General features: G+C 45.5%; 1 protein-coding gene across 1 annotated transcript in view; it reads left to right on the forward strand.

Annotated features, from left to right (window-relative positions):
* The first annotated feature begins 579 nt into the window (after positions 1–579).
* LOC144487735 (E3 SUMO-protein ligase ZNF451-like) overlaps positions 580–17,585 on the forward strand; it is a 41,297-nt gene continuing 24,291 nt past the window's right edge. Inside the window, exons 1-2 of the mRNA XM_078205806.1 lie at positions 580–799; positions 9,039–9,186. Coding sequence (XP_078061932.1) covers positions 580–799; positions 9,039–9,186 — 368 coding nt within the window. The remainder of the gene's footprint in view (positions 800–9,038; positions 9,187–17,585) is intronic.

Here is a 17,585-nt window from a genome sequence, read left to right on the forward strand (position 1 = left end):
ATGTCTAATGCTATGTCTAAATAGTGCGCAAGAAGCAAGACTTTTCACTGTATCTCAATACAAAGAACAAAAAAAATTTACAGCACAGGAACAGGCCCTTCGGCCCTCCAAGCCTGCATCGACCATGCTGCCCGACTGAACTAAAACCCCCTACCCTTCCGGGGACCATATCCCTCTATTCCCATCCTACTTATGTATTTGTCCAGATGCCCCTTAAAAGTCACTATCGTATCTGCTTCCACTACCTTCCCCGGCAGCGAGTTCCAGGCACCCACCACCCTCTGCAAAAAAAAAAACTTGCCTTGTAAATCTCCTTTAAACCTTGTACCTTAAACCTAAGCCCCCTGGTAATTGACTCTTCCACCCTGGGAAAAAGCTTCTGACTATCCACTCTGTTCATGCCCCTCCTAATCTTGTAGACTTCTATCAAGTCGCCCCTCAACCTCCATCGTTCCAGTGAGAACAAACCAAGTTTCTCCAACCTCTCCTTGTTGCTAATGCCCTCCATACCAGGCAACATCCTGGTAAATCTTTTGAGATGTGACAATAATAGATCAAATCAAATAGTTAATGAAGAGCATGTTGTTCCAATGTCAGAATGTGTTGATGAAACAATTGTTTTATTTTTTTGTTTTGCAGGTTGATGCACAGGACCCTGACGGCCACCAGCGTGACCTTGAGCCACAGATTACTCAGTGCTTCGCTTGCCCGAGCTGTTACCTCCTTTTTAATTTGAGGGATGAATGCTTACAACATATGGCCAAGACCAACCACTTCCTTCAGAGGCACAAATTGAGTGGTAGGTTTTGTGGGGTGAGGGGCTGTGGATACAAAGTTAAAATTGTGTGTGGAGCTTTTGCTGCTCAGTAGAAAAACAGTTTTTTAAAACGCTGTACTTATAAGGATGAAACTTTAAACAAGGAAAGCACTTCATTGATCGAGTAGATTTTTGCTGTTGTATATCTAAATTGTTACATATGAAAATACGTACAAATTAGGAGCAGGAGTCGGCCACTCGGACCCTCTAATCTGCTTTGCCATTCAGTAAAATAATGGCTGACCTGATTGTAACCTCAACCCCATATTCCTACCACCCCCCCCCGATAACCTTTCACCCCTTGTTAATCAAGTATCTCACTCTGCTTTAAAAGTATTCAAAGACTCTGCTTCCACTGCCTTTTGAGGAAGAGAATTCTGGAGACTCTCAACCATTTGAGAGAAAAAATTCTCATCTCTGCCTTAAATGTGTGATCCTTTATTTTTAAACAGTTGCCCCTAGTTCTAGATTCTCCCACAAGAGGAAACAGTCTCTCCCCATCCACCCTGTCAATACCCCTCGGGATCTAAAAGGTTTCAGTCAAGTTACCTCACTCAACTCTTCCAAACTCTAGTGGGTGCAAACCTAAACTTTCTGACCTTCCCTCATAAGACAACCCGCTCTTCCTATAAACCTCTGAACTGAAATAAGGAGACCAATACTGTACACAGTACTCTCGATCTGGTCGCACCAATGCCCTGTATAACCGAAGCATAACCTCCCCACTTTGGTATTTAATTCCCCTCCCAATAAACAAAAACATTCTGTCAGCTTTCCTAGTTACTTGCTGCACCTGTATACCACCAGCTTTTTGTGATTCATACACCAAGAGGCCCAGGTCCCCCGCCTGCATCTCAGAGCTCTCAAATCTCTCACCATCTAGATAATCATTTTTTATTCTTCCTCCCAAAATGGACAATTTCACATTTGCCCACTCACTTAACCTATCCACGTCCCATGTAGCCTCCTTACATCCTCTTCACAATTTACTTTCTTACCTATCTTTGTGTCGTCAGCAAATTTAGCAGCCATAATATCGGTCCCTTCATCAAAGTCTCTTATATAAAATATGAAAAGTTAAAGCTCCAGCACTGATCCCTGTGGCGTGGTACACCACTCACCCTGCCAGCCAGAAAAAGATACATTTATGCTAACTCTGTTTGTTTCCTGGGCGTTCGCCAATCTTCAATCCAGGCCAATATGTTACCCCTGCATCATGAGCTTTTATTTTCTGCAATGAATTTGATGTGGCCCCCTTATCAAATGCCTTTTGGAAATCCAAGTACAGTACATCCACCGGTTCCACTTTATCCACAGCACATGCGAGTCCTTCAAAGAACTCCAATATATTGGTTGAATATGATTTCCCTTTCACAAAACCATGTTGACTCTGCCTGATTGCTTTGAATTTTTCCAAGTGCCCTGCTGTAACACCTTTAAGAATGGCTTCTAACATTTTCCCCACGACAGATGTTAGGCTAACTGGCTCCTGCTTTCTGTCTCCCTCCCGTTTTGCTATCTTCAAATCTAATGGAATCTTCTCTGAATTTGGGGAGTTTTGGGAAATTCAAAGCAACAGCTATCTCATTAGCCACCTCTTTCAAGACCTTAGGATGAAGTCCACCTGGACTAGGGGATTTTCAGTCCGCAGCCCTGACAATTTGCTCAACACCGCTTCCCTGATAGTAATTTTCCTGAGTTCCTCCCTTCCATTTCCTGATTTACAATATTTCTGGGATGTTACTGGTGTCATGTCTCGTGAAGACTGATACAAAATACCTGTTCAATTCATCTGCCATAGCCACACTTTCCATTATCAATTCCCCAGACGCACTTTCTGTTGGAGCGATGCTCACCCAGTGCTGTGGATCCGTAAGAGGGTAGAAGTCAGGTGATAGTGGATGAGGGACAGGGTTGTGTGCGTGCATATAATCTATTTGGTGTTGACGCATAGCATCTTATACCACAGAGATTATTAAGCCCATCATGCCTATGCTTTCACTACCCTTTCAGGCATTGCATTCATGATCACATCTCAACTCTGTTTTTAAAAAAAAACTCATCCCTCCTTCAGTTCTTGTACCAGTTATCTTAAATCTGTATCCTCTGCTGACTGACTCTCCCACCAGTGGAAACAGTCCCTCACTACCTACGCTGACAAAGCCTCTTAATCTTTCAACATCTCCATTTGAATCGCCCTTAACCTTCTCTACTCTAAAGAGGACAACTTCCACTTCTCCATTCTCCACGTAGCTGAACTCCCTTTTATCTCTTGCACCATTCTGGTAAATCTAGAACATGTTTTATTTCATACAGAATCATAGAATCCTTACAGTACAGAAAGAGGCCATTCGGCCCATCGAGACTGCACCGACGATAAATCCACCCTACCCCGTAACCCCACATATTTACCCTGTTAATCTCTCAGAAACGAGGGTCAATTTAGCATGGCCAATCAACCTAACCCACACATCTTTGGACTGTGGGAGGAAACCAGAGCACCCGGAGGAAACCCACGCAGACACAGGGAGAATGTGCAAACTCCACACACAGTGATCCAAGCCGGGAATCAAACCTTCATTTTTAGTGCAGTGAGGCAGCAGTGCTAATTACTGTGCCACCATGCCACCTATAGCTAAATAGTTTGCTCCAATAGCCAGCATCAAACTCCTTTGCATGAATATTTAAAATGGTGCGCTGTCCATTGGGTTGCAGTAATCATAGAATCCCTACAGTGCAGAAGGAGGACGTTTGGTCCATCGAGTCTGCACTGACCACAATCCCATCCAGGCCCTATTCCAGTAACCCCACATATTTACCCAGCTGATCCCCCTGATACTTGGGCCAATTTAGCATGGCCAATCAACCTAACCAGCAGGTCTTTTGGACTGTGGGAGGAAACCCATGCAGACACGGGGAGAATGTGCAGACTCCGCATGGGCAGTGACCCAAGCTGGAATTGAACCTGGGTCCTGGGTGCTGTGAGGCAGCAGTGCTAACCACTGTGCCACCGGGCTACCCTAGCCTGGGAATTTGCATGGACTTTTGACCAACCCCGTTTCAATCATTTTGTAAATTCCCAACAAAACAAATAGTTCTGATTGGAATAGAATCAAAAGTTCTAAGTTGTGAGGGGGCAGGTCATATTGAAATTCACCGGGGATGTTACATTTCCTGTGGGTTTTTTTTTTCCTGTGTAGCAGTTTTTAATTTCGATTAATGATTTGTTTAACACAATAAGAAACGTGAAAGTGATTTGACACGAAAGCCTGTGAAGTATCCTGGATTCCAAATAGTCTTCAGTGTTCATGTAACACTGCCGAACCAAAATCGAACAGCTCTACTCCATTCCACTCCACTGGAGGTGGCACTGTGGTTAGCACTGCTGCCTCACAGCGCCAGGGACTTGGGTTCGATTCCCGGCTTGGGTCACTGTCTGCGCGGAGTTTGCACGTTCTCCGTGTGTCTGTGTGGGTTTCTTCCGGGTGCTCCAGTTTCCTCCCACAGTCCGGAAGATGTGCTGGTTAGGTGCGTTGGCCATGCTAAATTCTCCCTCAGTGTACCCGAACAGGCGACTGGAGGATTTTCACAGTAATTTCATTACAGTGTTTCATATAAGCCGACTTGCGACACTGATAAATAAACTTTAAAAACATGGACTGTAGCGATTCAAGCAACTCACCCCTAACTTCTTGAGGACAATTAAGGATGGGCAGTGAATGCCAGCCCTGCGAGTGACACCCACATCCCAGAAGCAAATTGTTGTTAAAAAAAAAAACATCGATTGCTGGATAAGCCATAGAGGAGTGAATCTTTGCTTCACCTAGGAAAGCTCAGGCCCAAACTGGGCACTGTTCCCTTCCCAGAGCCCCCCAAAAATGTCACGCTGGTTGAAATGAGCCCACCCTGCACAGAAAGAATTGAACCGTGTAAACCTCCCCGTCTGTGCAGTTTTGCATTCCCAGTGGTGATCGGCAGACATTTGTTCATGCGGGAGAGTTGGAAAATTCTGGAAAAGACTCAGCAGGTCAGGAATAGCCTGTGGTGAGAGAAAGGAAGGAATGGTTTTGGTTCAGTGACCTTGCAGCAGAATTTGAAGATGAAAGATTCCTTGTGCAGCTGGTGAATTCTTAGCCTTGATTTAACATTAAGCAGTTTTTTTTTTTTTAAGCCCAATTAATTGTATTTGTAAAATTCTGCTGGGTTTTGTTATTCACTTGTTTGAAGCCAAAAAAAAAAACTTCTCTCTCAAAAGTGTCTGTGTTGACTGAATACTAATTCAGTTTTTCCTTGTTCTTTCCTTTTTTTTTTTTGTTTTCTTTTTTTCTTGCTGGTAATGGCTTCAGGGATGGCAGTTCAGGCAGTATGCTGCATCTCCTGTGGGATGTATGTGGTGAGGAAATCCAGTAGTGTTTCAGGAGATTTTAGTTGTAAGAAGTGCATTAGATTGCAGCTTCTGGAGGAGCGTGTAAAGGAGCTGGAGGGGGAGGTAGAGGAACTCCGCATAATTCGGGAGGCGGAGGTGGAAGTTGATAGGAGTTATAGAGAAATAGTAACTCCTAGAAATGAGGCTTGGGTCAATGCCAGGAGGAGGGGTAAGAAGCAATCGGGAAGACAATCCCCTGGGGCGGTTCCCCTCCATAATAGGTTTTCGGTGCTGGAGGCTACAGTTGAGGAGGAATCAACTGAGCATAGAGAGCAGATCTCTGGGGGTGAGCCGAGTGAGAAAGCTCAGGTGGTTAGGGGCTGTAAAAGACTGGGCCTTGTGATTGGGGACTCCACAATTAAGGGGACAGATAGGAGGGTCGGAACTAAAGGTAGGGACTCAGGGTTGGTGTGTTGCCTACCAGGGGCTGGGGTCCGGGATGTGTCTGACAGGGTATTCAGGACTCTTAGGGGGGAGGGAGATAAACCACAAGTTATTGTACATGTGGGGACACACGACATAGGGAGGATAGGGGAAGGGGATATTAGGCAGGGATTTATGGAGTTGGGGTGGAAACTAAAGGCCAAGACTGACAGAGTGGTTATCTCTGGACTCTTGCCTGTACCACGGGATAGTTTAGAGAGGAATAGGGAGAGGGAAGGTTTGAATTCATGGCTGAGGGGATGGTGCAGGAGGGAGGGGTTCAGGTACTTAAGCAATTGGGGCTCGTACTGGGGAAGGTGTGACCTCTATGAGAAGGATGGTCTACACCTTAATCAGAAAGGGACCAATATCCTGGGGGGTAAATTTGCTAAGGCCATGCAGGGAGGTTTAAACTGATTCGGGGGGGGGGGAGGGATCCTGAGTAGTGGGGCTGAAAGTGAGGGATGCATGGATGGGGTGGAGCAGGGTTTGAAATGTGTATACTTCAATGCCAGGAGTATTCGCAATAAAGTGGGTGAACTTGCAGCGTGGATCAGTACCTGGGACTTCGATGTTGTGGCTATTTCAGAGACATGGATAGAGCAGGGGCAGGAATGGATGCTGCAGGTCCCGGGGTTCAAATGTTTTAGTCGAAGTAGGGAAGGAGGTAGAAGAGGGGGAGGGGTAGCATTATTGGTCAGAGATTGTATCACAGTGTCAGAGAGGAGGTTTGATGAGGACTTATCTGTTGAGGTAGTATGGGCGGAGATTAGAAATAGGAGAGGAGAGGTCACCCTGTTGGGAGTCTTTTATAGACCTCCTAAAAGTTCTAGAGAGGTTGAGGAAAGGATTGCGGAGTCAATCCTGCTTAGGAGTGAAAGTAATAGGGCAATTGTTATGGGGGATTTTAACTTGACTAATATTGACTGGAATTGTTATAGCTGTAGCTCGTTAGAGGGGTCAGTTTTTGTTCAAAGCGTGCAGGAAGGTTTTTTGACTCAGTATGTAGACAGGCCAACTAGAGGTGAGGCTATATTGGATCTGGTGCTGGGAAATGAGCCAGACCAGGTGCTAGACTTGGAAGTTGGTGTGCATTTTGGTGATAGTGACCACAATTCGGTTACGTTCACCTTAGTGATGGAAAGGGATAGGCATGAACCTCGGGCCAATGGTTTTAGCTGGGGGAAGGGTAATTATGAGGCTATTAGGAGAGAATTAGGAAACATAGGTTGGACTAGGAGATTACAGGGACTGGGAACGTCCGACATGTGGAGTTTTTTCAAGGAGCAGCTACTGCGAGTCTGTGATAGGTATGTCCCTGTCAGGCAAGGAGGAATTGGTAGGGCTAGGGAACCGTGGTGCACCAAAAAAGTTTCTTTGTTGGTTAAAAAGAAAAAGGAGGCTTATGTTCGGATGAGACGTGAGCACTCGGGTAGTGCACTAGAAAGCTTTAGATTGGCTAAGAGGGAGTTGAAGAGCGAGCTTAGAAGGGCTAAAAGGGGACATGAGAAGACTTTGGCGGATAGGGTTAAAGAGAATCCTAAGGCGTTCTATAGGTATGTCAAGAACAGAAGGTTGGTTAGGGCAAGTTTAGGGCCAGTTATAGATGGCAGAGGGAAGTTATGTGTGGAACCGGAGGAGATTGGTGAAGCATTGAACCAATATTTCTCTTCGGTGTTCACGCAAGGGGACATGAATATAGCTGAGGAGGACACTGGGTTGCAAGGGAGTAGAATAGACAGTATTACAGTTGATAAGGAGGATGTGCAGGATATTCTGGAGGGTCTGAAAATAGATAAATCCCCTGGTCCGGATGGGATTTATCCAAGGATTCTCTGGGAGGCAAGAGAAGTGATTGCAGAGCCTCTGGCTCTGATCTTCAGGTCGTCGTTGGCCTCTGGTATAGTACCAGAAGATTGGAGGTTAGCGAATGTTGTCCCATTGTTTAAGAAGGGGAACAGAGACTTCCCCGGGAATTATAGACCGGTGAGTCTCACTTCTGTTGTCGGCAAGATGTTGGAAAAAATTATAAGGGATAGGATTTATAGTTATTTGGAGAGTAATGAATTGATAGGTGATAGTCAGCATGGTTTTGTGGCAGGTAGGTCGTGCCTTACTAACCTTATTGAGTTTTTTGAGAAAGTGACCAAGGAGGTGGATGGGGGCAAGGCAGTGGACGTGGTATATATGGATTTTAGTAAGGCGTTTGATAAGGTTCACCATGGTAGGCTTCTGCAGAAAATGCAGATGTATGGGATTGGGGGTGATCTAGGAAATTGGATCAGGAATTGGCTAGCGGATAGGAAACAGAGGGTGGTGGTTGATAGTAAATATTCATCATGGAGTGCGGTTACAAGTGGTGTACCTCAGGGATCTGTTTTGGGGCCACTGCTGTTTGTAATATTTATTAATGATCTGGATGAGGGTATAGTTGGGTGGATTAGCAAATTTGCTGATGACACCAAAGTCGGTGGTGTGGTAGACAGTGAGGAAGGGTGTCGTAGTTTGCAGGAAGACTTAGACAGGTTGCAAAGTTGGGCCGAGAGGTGGCGGATGGAGTTTAATGCGGAGAAGTGTGAGGTAATTCACTTTGGTAGGAATAACAGATGTGTTGAGTATAGGGCTAACGGGAGGACTTTGAATAGTGTGGAGGAGCAGAGGGATCTAGGTGTATGTGTGCATAGATCCCTGAAAGTTGGGAATCAAGTAGATAAGGTTGTTAAGAAGGCATATGGTGTCTTGGCGTTTATTGGTAGGGGGATTGAATTTAGGAGTCGTAGCGTTATGTTGCAACTGTACACAACTCTGGTGCGGCCGCACTTGGAGTACTGTGTGCAGTTCTGGTCCCCACATTACAGGAAGGATGTGGAGGCTTTGGAGAGGGTGCAGAGGAGGTTTACCAGGATGTTGCCTGGTATGGAGGGGAGATCCTATGAGGAGAGGCTGAGGGATTTGGGATTGTTTTCGCTGGAAAGGCGGCGGCTAAGAGGGGATCTTATTGAAACATATAAGATGATTAGAGGTTTAGATAGGGTGGATAGTGATAGCCTTTTTCCTCTGATGGAGAAATCCAGCACGAGGGGGCATGGCTTTAAATTGAGGGGGGGTAGTTATAGAACCGATGTCAGGGGTAGGTTCTTTACCCAGAGGGTGGTGAGGGATTGGAATGCCCTGCCAGCATCAGTAGTAAATGCGCCTAGTTTGGGGGCGTTTAAGAGATCCGTAGATAGGTTCATGGACGAAAAGAAATTGGTTTAGGTTGGAGGGTCACAGTTTTTTTTTTTAACTGGTCGGTGCAACATCGTGGGCCGAAGGGCCTGTTCTGCGCTGTAATGTTCTATGTTCTATGTTCCTCTCGTTTTTCTTGAATAGGTGAGCAGGGAACACGCTGCCCTCTTCCATTCCCTAACTATGCAAAAAAGCTGCTGATTTCTCTGTGCCAGGAAGTTCCTTTCCAGGTTAAGTGTACAGCTTGCCGACAGATGCTTCGCACCCATGTAGAACTGACAGCTCATTTCAGGTGGGTGTGTGTGTGTGTCTTTGTTCCTCTCCCATTACCTTCATTCACCACCGGTGCTTCCAGCCGCCTGGGACCTCAGCTTTGAAAATTCCTCCTTAAACCTTTTAGAAACATAGAAAAACTGCAGCACAAACAGGCCCTTCGGCCCCACAAGTTGTGCCGAACATATCCCTACCTTCTAGACCTACCTATAACCCTCCATCCTATTAAGTCCCATGTACTCATCCAGGAGTCTCTTAAAAGTCCCTATTGAGTTTGCCTCCACCACCACTGACGGCAGCCGATTCCACTCGCCCACCACCCTCTGTGTGAAAAACTTCCCCCTAACGTTTCCTCTGTACCTACCCCCCAGCACCTTAAACCTGTGTCCTCTCGTAGCAGCCATTTCCACCCTGGGAAAAAGCCTCAGAGTCCACCCGATCTATGCCTCTCAACATCTTATAAACCTCTATTAGGTCTCCTCTCATCTTGCGTCTCTCCAAGGAGAAAAGACTGAGCTCCCTCAGCCTATCCTCATAAGGCATGCCACTCAATCGGGGCAACATTCTTTTAAATCTCCTCTGCACCCTTTCAATCATTTCCACATCCTTCCTGTCATGAGGTGACCAGAACTGAGCACAGTACTCCAAGTGGGGTCTGACGAGGGTATTATAAAGCTGCATCATTATCCCCGGACTCCTAAACTCAATCCCTCGATTGATAAAGGCCAGCACACCATACGCCTTCTTAACCACCACTTCCACCTGCAGGGCCGATTTTAGAGTCCTATGGACCCGGATATGTATTTCTCTTCATAGAATCTGAAAAGTACAGAAGGAGGCCATTCGGCCCATCAGGTCTGTACCAATCACAATCCCACCCATGCCCTATTGCTGCAACCCCATGCATTTACCCTGCTGGAAGAGAAATTTTCTCAGGTATCCCCGGGGTGCTCTGAACCTCACTCAAGCAATACATAGACTGCGAAAGACAGTATATAGTTAAAGAACGAAATGGAATTGATTTGTTACTGCATGCATCAGGAGAGAGACAAGTCAATGAGGGTTGGTTGTCCTCTCTGAGCTAATATTGCTATGGAAAATTATTATATTATTCTGAACATTTCAATATCCCACCCAGTCTTGTCAATCAGACTGGAGGGCCTAATCACAATATTCAACATTATTACCTTAGCCAATAACATTCCACCTGTCAATGTGAATAGGAGATTATTAGCTCATTGCCCATGTAGGTCCCTTCCCCTTTTCCTAGGAAACCTAACCCACGCCATTACCAGTAATCAAGGCCGTAACTAACATCTGTGATTTTTAATTGGTGAAAGGAGTCACTCTTTCACTCGAACCTGGGCCGCCTTTATCAGTTTGAGAGACTGCTCCAGCCTCGCTACCCATGAACGAATTTACTCCCTTAAATAGCAGGCTATTAAACTTGCCTGTCACATATCCAAAAACAAATAACACAAGCGGCCTTTCTGTGCTCCATTGTATTAAAATAATTCGGCCTGTCTACCACTGTTTCCCATCATGCTGCACTCGGAACGAAGTTGGCCAAAGCGCACAATACATATATATTGAAGATACAATAAAAGTTTATAATACTTGGTTAATTTGTGGTTATATAGTTTATAATACCTTTGCATATATTGTCCAGGCACATTGTGGATTCTTACAATATATACAAAACACTTAATAATAAGTAGACTAGGTTAAGGTAATTATAAAAATGAAGGGCCTCATACTAAAATTCTATGCTACCCCCCATCACCTGCTAATCCCCCTAAAGGGCAATTTAGCACAGCCAATCCACATAATCCGCACATCTTTGGACCTTGGGAGGAAACTGAAGCACCCGGAGGAAACCCACGCAGACACGGGGAGAACGTGCGGACTCCGCACAGACAATGACCCACAGGCCGGAATTGAACCTGGGACTCTGGTGCTGTGAGAGAGCAGTGCTAACCACCGTGCTATGCTCCTTCCTGTTTGACCAAAATTACACTCGCTTGTCCTAATAGCTCCTTGTATGGCTTTGTGTCAATTTTTGCCTGATTACTGCAGTAAAATGTTATAGAAGCTTAAAGGCACTGTGCAAATGAAAAGTTGTTTGCTCATCAGTTTGATGGTGGTTATTTTTCCTTCATTGTAACTCATTGGAAAGAAGCGCTGGGCCTGGCTGTCTTAGATTAAATCATTGGATTTGGGTGGCACAGTGGTTAGCACTGCTACCTCACAGCGCCAGGGACCCGGGTTCAGTTCCGGCATGTGGATCACTGTCTGTGCGGAGCTTGCATGTGTATGGTTACTCATTTCAATAACTGAGCTACAATGATCATTGACTTTCTCACAAAGCTGCCAGGGAGGCTGCCAGCATCCAATATTCCCACCAGGTCATTTTTCTTTTCCCTCGGGGAGAATGTGCAAACGCCACACAAATAGTGCCCAGGTCGGAATTGAACCCTGGTCCCTGGCGCTCTGAGGCAGCAGTGCCACCATGCCGGGGAAAGAGAGGAAAGGTGGGACAGGCAAAGGCGGAGCTCCCTGGATGGGAAAAGAGAAAGTTTGAGTAGAGAAAGGTCGTATGACAGGTGTCAGGTTGATCATATAAATCAGAACCAGGCTGAACATAAAAATGCAGAGGGGAGAGTGAGGAAGGCAATTATGAATAGAATCATAGAATCTTACAGTGCCGAAGGAGGCCATTCGGCCCATCGAGTCTGCACCGACCACAATCCCACCCAGACCCTATCCCCATAACTCCAAGTATTTACCCTAGCTAGTCCCCCTAACACTAAGTATGAGAAGATACTGGCCGCTAACATAAAATTCAAAAGTCTTCTATAGTAAATAGTAAACAGGAGTTAAAGAAGCATTTGATCAGGGACCTTTTAAGAGCTTGGAACTTTCTCCCTGATAGGACAATGGGTGTGCCTCCATCACATGGAGTGCAATGGTCGGTCACACCCATATCCTGTGAAAGAACAAAAAAAATTAAAGGAAATTTACATATGAATGCAGTGATGGGGAGGGGGGGGGGGGAGAGAACATGTCTAAGGTATTAAATGGCTACTTTGTAGCTGTCTTTACCAAGCAAGAAACTGCCACCAAAGTTATAGTGAATATGGAGGTGGCTGAGACACTGGGCTAAAAATTGAGAAAGAGGGCATATTAATTTGCTGATTATACATGATAAGTCACCAGGACTAGATGAGGTGCATCTGAGGATACTGAGGGAGGTAAGGGTGGAAAATGCAGAGGCAATGACCATAATCTTCCTCAGATAGAGGCTGGTGCCAGAGGACTGGAGAATTGCAAATGTCACGTCTTGTTGAAGTTGTACAAGACATTGGTACGGGCACACTTGGAACACTGTACAGCTCTGGTCACCCTATTATAGAAAGAATATTATTAAACTAGAAAGAGTGCAGAAAAGATTTACTAGGATGCTACTGGGATTTGATGGTTTGAGTTATAGGGAGAGGCTGGATATATTGGGACTTTTTTCCCTGGAGCGTAGAAGGCTTAGGGGTGATCTTATAGAGATCTGTAAAATAATGAGGGGCATAGATCAGCTAGATAGTCAATATCTTTTCCCAAAGGTAGGGCCTAGGTTAAAGGTGAGAGATACAAAAGTGTCCAGAGGGGCAATTGTTTCACACACAGGGTAGTGAGTGTCTGGAACGAGCTGCCAGAGGCAGTAGTAGAGGCGGGTACGATTTTGTCTTTTAAAAAGCATTTAGATAGTTACATGGGTACGATGGGTATAGAGGGATATGGGCCAAATGCGGGCAATTGGGACTAGCTTAGGGATTTTTTTTTTTAAAAAGGGCGGCATGGACAAGTTGGGCCGAAGGGCCTGTTTCCATGCTGCAAACCTCTATGACTCTATGACTATAAAAGAATGAGAGGCAATAGAAGAAATAGGGCACAATTCTAAAGTAGATGCAGGAACAGAATGATCTGGTTCTTGGTGTGAGGGTCTTGTCTCATCAATAGATTGGAGAATCTAGGGTTGTGGTCTTGAGAAGAGAAGGTTGAGAGGAGATTTGATACAAGTGTTCAAAATCATGAAGTGTACAGAGCAGGCAGAGAGAACTGTTCCCATTGGGGGAAGAGAAGGAAATAGAGGGCACCGATTTAAACTGAGTGGCAAACGGATCAATGGTGATGCGAGGAACTGCTTTTCCAGGCAGCGTCTGGTTAGGATCTGGAGAGCACTACTTCAGAGTGCGGTGGAGGCTGATAGAATTAGGGCTTTCAAAAGGGAATTAGATAATTGTGTGAAGGGAGAAAGTTTGCAGGGGAAAGACCAGGAGATTGGCACTAGCTAAGTTGCTGTCATAAAGAGCCAGCATGGACACTATAACAACTATTGGTGTCTGCAGGGATATCACCATTCTGATTCTGCCTAGGTGCAACAGACAAACTTCCATTCAGTTAAACTGACTTTCAGAAAATATGTTTTTGAAGATTTTTCTTTGAATCATTTTGGATGTATATTTCTGTTTGGCAAGGATGTTAATGGTTATGGAGTTGGCGGGAGTTAAAATACATATCAGCCATGATATGGTGGAGCAGACTCAAGGGGCTGAATGGCGTCACCTGGTTGTATACACAGTAAAGAGGCGGCACAGTGGTTAGCACTGCTGCCTCACCGCGCCAGGGACCCGGGTTCGATTCCCGGCTTGGGTCACTGTCTGTGTGGAGTTTGCACGTTCTCCCCGTGTCTGTGTGGGTTTCTTCTGGCTGCTCCGGTTTCCTCCCACAGTTCAAAGGTGTGCGGATTAGGTGGATTGGCCATGTTGAGTTGCCCCTAGTGTCAGGGGGATTAGCAGGGTAAATATGTGGGGTTATGGGTGGGATTGTGGTCGGTGCAGACTTGATGGGCTGAATGGCCTCCTTCTGCACTGTGTAGGGATTCTATGATAAGGTATAGTTCAGCTGAAGCTAGATCCTTATTGCAGATTCTAATGTTTGGAAAGACTCAGTTCGGACTGTAATTTTTTTAACAGTATAGTTGTTGTGTCTTGTGTACATCAGCGGTTCCCACCCTCTTCTGTGTCGTGCCACATGTCTGAACTGTTTCAAAAACAAAATTGAGGCATCTCCTATTTTCTCTTTGCTCTTCCCGTACTGGGAACTTTGTTTTTCACTTCTCCCTGTCGTCTCGCCTGTATTTTTTTGTTAACCTCTCCCTGTCTCTCCCGCTTCTCCCAGGGTTTTTGCGTCCTTGTTGAGTTTTGCGTTTTGTGGGGGCACATGGGGGGGCCTTTCTCTCCGGCTCCAAGTCCTGTTGGTTATGGCCATGGGCCTGAACAACATAAAGAAATCTGAAGCGCGCAGGTGCGGTTCTGTCCCAGTCGGTGCATGCGCGGGAGGCCAAAGATTCATCGGGTCTTGGAGATGCCGACCACAGGGCTGAAGAGGAAGGTTCGTTTTAGTTTATGTGAATATTTGAATCATTTTGATGATTCAGCACACTTGGGGTGGGTTCTTCACAGCACCCCGGTGACCAGTGGTGTACATTCACTTTGAGCTGCTTTAATCCATGTTCTGGTCTAATTGACTGAAAGTAGATCCTGACCCTGTTGTTAGAGCTAAAACCCGACAGAAAATGCCTCAAGTATTTTGCAATGGCCATAATATTTTATCTTCCAAATATTTTGCCATAGCCGCACAGCAGTGTGTACCATCAACAAGATGCACTGCAGCAATTCACCAAAGATCCTTCGACACAACCTTGCAAACCCACGCACATTTCCATCTAAAAAGATAAGGGCAGCAGGTACATGGGAACGCCACCTGCACATTCCCCTCCAAGCCACTCGCCATCCTGACTTGGAAATATATTGCCATTCCTTTGCAGTCGCTGGGTCAAAATCCTGGAATTTCCTCCCTAACGGCATTGTGGGTCAACCCACAGCACATGGACTGCAGCGAATCAAGAAGGCAGCTCATCACCACCTTCTCAAGGTCAACTAGGGATGGGTAATAAAGGCTGGCCAGCCAGCAATGCCCATGTCCCACAAATGAATGATTTAAAAAAAAAACAAATTTGGGGGCAAAGATTACTTAAGAGTGCTTTAACCACTGTTATGATCCCATTGGACTTCAACTGCCTTGCTATCTAACTCTTAGAATCATTGAATCCCTACAGTACAGTAGGAGGCCATTCGGCCCAGTGAGTCTGTACCAACCACAATCCCACCCAGGCCCTATTCTCGTAACCCCACATATTTACCCCGCTAACCCCCTGACTCTAGGGTCAATTTAGCATGGCCAATCCACCTAACCTGCACATCTTTGGGCTCTTAACACCTCTCTGATAAGTCCTCCTGCCTCCTTAGAAATTAAGCTGTTACCCATTTGGGTAAAAAAAAAAGTGCAACAATTGTCTCTTGATTGTTATGTGTAACCTCACTGTGCTGGTTGGCTTTGTGCTAGGCTCGAAGATGCAGCTTGTAGCAACAGCAAGGCTCTAGGTTTGCACTTGCACAATATAGCCCATTTCTGCCACAGTTTCGTCCTTCTTCAAGTCTTAACCTTCACTTCCAGCCTCCATTGCTGTCCTTACTGGCCTTGTCAATTGTAGAACTCCAGCACTCCTATCATCTCCTGCACCAAGTCTTGTTTCCTGGTAATCCCTGCTATTGGCCATCTTCATCAGCTCCCAGTTTAGTCATAGAGGTTTACAGCATGGAAACAGGCCCTTTGGCCCAACTTGTCCATGCCGCCCTTTTTTTTAAAACCCCGAAACTAGTCCCAATTGCCTGCATTTGGCCCATGTCCCTCTATACCCATCTTACCCATGTAACTGTCTAAATGCTTTTTAAAAGACAAAATTGTACCCGCCTCTACTACTACCTCTGGCAGCTTGTTCCAGGCACTCACCACCCTCTGTGAAAAAATTGCCCCTCTGGACACTTTATCTCTCCCCTCACACCTTAAACCTCTGCCGTCTAGTTTCAGACTCCCCTACCTTAGGGAAAAGGTATTGACTATCTAGCTGATCTGTGCCCCTCATTATTTTATAGACCTCTATAAGATCGCCTTCTATGCTCCAGAGAAAAAAAATCCCAGTCTATCCAGCCTCTCCCTATAACTCAAACCATCAAGTCCCAGTAGCATCTCAGTAAATCTTTTCAGCACTCTTTCTAACTTAATAATATCCTTTCTATAATAGGGCAACCAGAACTGCACACAGTATTCCAAGTGTGACCTTACCAATGTCTTGTACAATTTTAACAAGACGTCCCAACTCCTGTATTCAATGTTCTGACAAATGAAACCAAGCATACTGAATGCCTTCTTCACCATTCTGTCCATCTGTGACTCCACTTTCAAGGAGCTATGAACATGCACCCCTAGATCTCTTTGTTCTGTAACTCACCCCAATACCTTACCATTAACTGAGTAAGTCCTGCCCTGGTCCAATCTACCAAAATGCATCACCTCGCATTTATCTAAATTAAACTCCATCTGCCATTCATAAGCCCATTGGCCCAATAGATCAAGATCCTGTTGCAATCCGAGTAACTTTCTTCACTGTCCACTATGCCACCAATCTTGGTGTCATCTGTAAACTTACTAACCATGCCTCCTATATTCTCATCATTAATTCTCATTCTCAAATCATTAATATAAATGGCAAATAACAGTGGACCCAGCACTGATCCCTGAGGCACACCGCTGGCACAGGCCTCCAGTTTGAAAAATAACCCTGTACAACCACCCTCTGGCTTCTGTCATCAAGCCAATTTTGTATCCATTTAACTACCTCACCCTGGATCCCATGCGATATAACCTTATGCAACAACCTACCATGCGGTACCTTGTCAAAGGCCTTGCTAAAGTCCATGTGGACAACATTAACTGCACTGCCCTCATCTACCTTCTTGGTTACCCCTTCAAAAAAACTCAATCAAATTTTGAGACATGATTTTCCACGCACAAAGCCATGCTGACTGTCCCTAATCAGTCCTTGTGTCTCTAAATGCCTGTTGATCCTGTATGTCAAAATACCTTCCAGCAACTTATCTACCACAGATGTGAGGTTCACCAGCCTGTAGTTCCTAGGCTTTTCCGTGCAGCCCTTTTTAAACAAAGGCACAACATTTGCCACCCTCCAATCTTCAGGCACCTCACCCGTGACTATCGATGATTCAAATATCTCTGCTAAAGGACCCGCAATTTGATTTTGAAATCCTTGTCATCTTGTACCTTGTGTAGAGGATCAGGGGGTGATTTGATTGGGAGGCCGGCACGGTGGCACTGTGGTTAGCACTGCTGTCTCATAGCACCAGGGACCTGGGTTCAATTCTGGCCTCGGATGACTGTCTGTGTGGATTTTGCACGTTCACCCCATGTCTGCCATGGGTTTCCTCCTGGTGCTCTGGTTTCCTC

The sequence above is a fragment of the Mustelus asterias genome, unplaced genomic scaffold (assembly GCF_964213995.1).
Source record: "Mustelus asterias unplaced genomic scaffold, sMusAst1.hap1.1 HAP1_SCAFFOLD_996, whole genome shotgun sequence".
Lineage (NCBI taxonomy): Eukaryota > Metazoa > Chordata > Chondrichthyes > Carcharhiniformes > Triakidae > Mustelus > Mustelus asterias.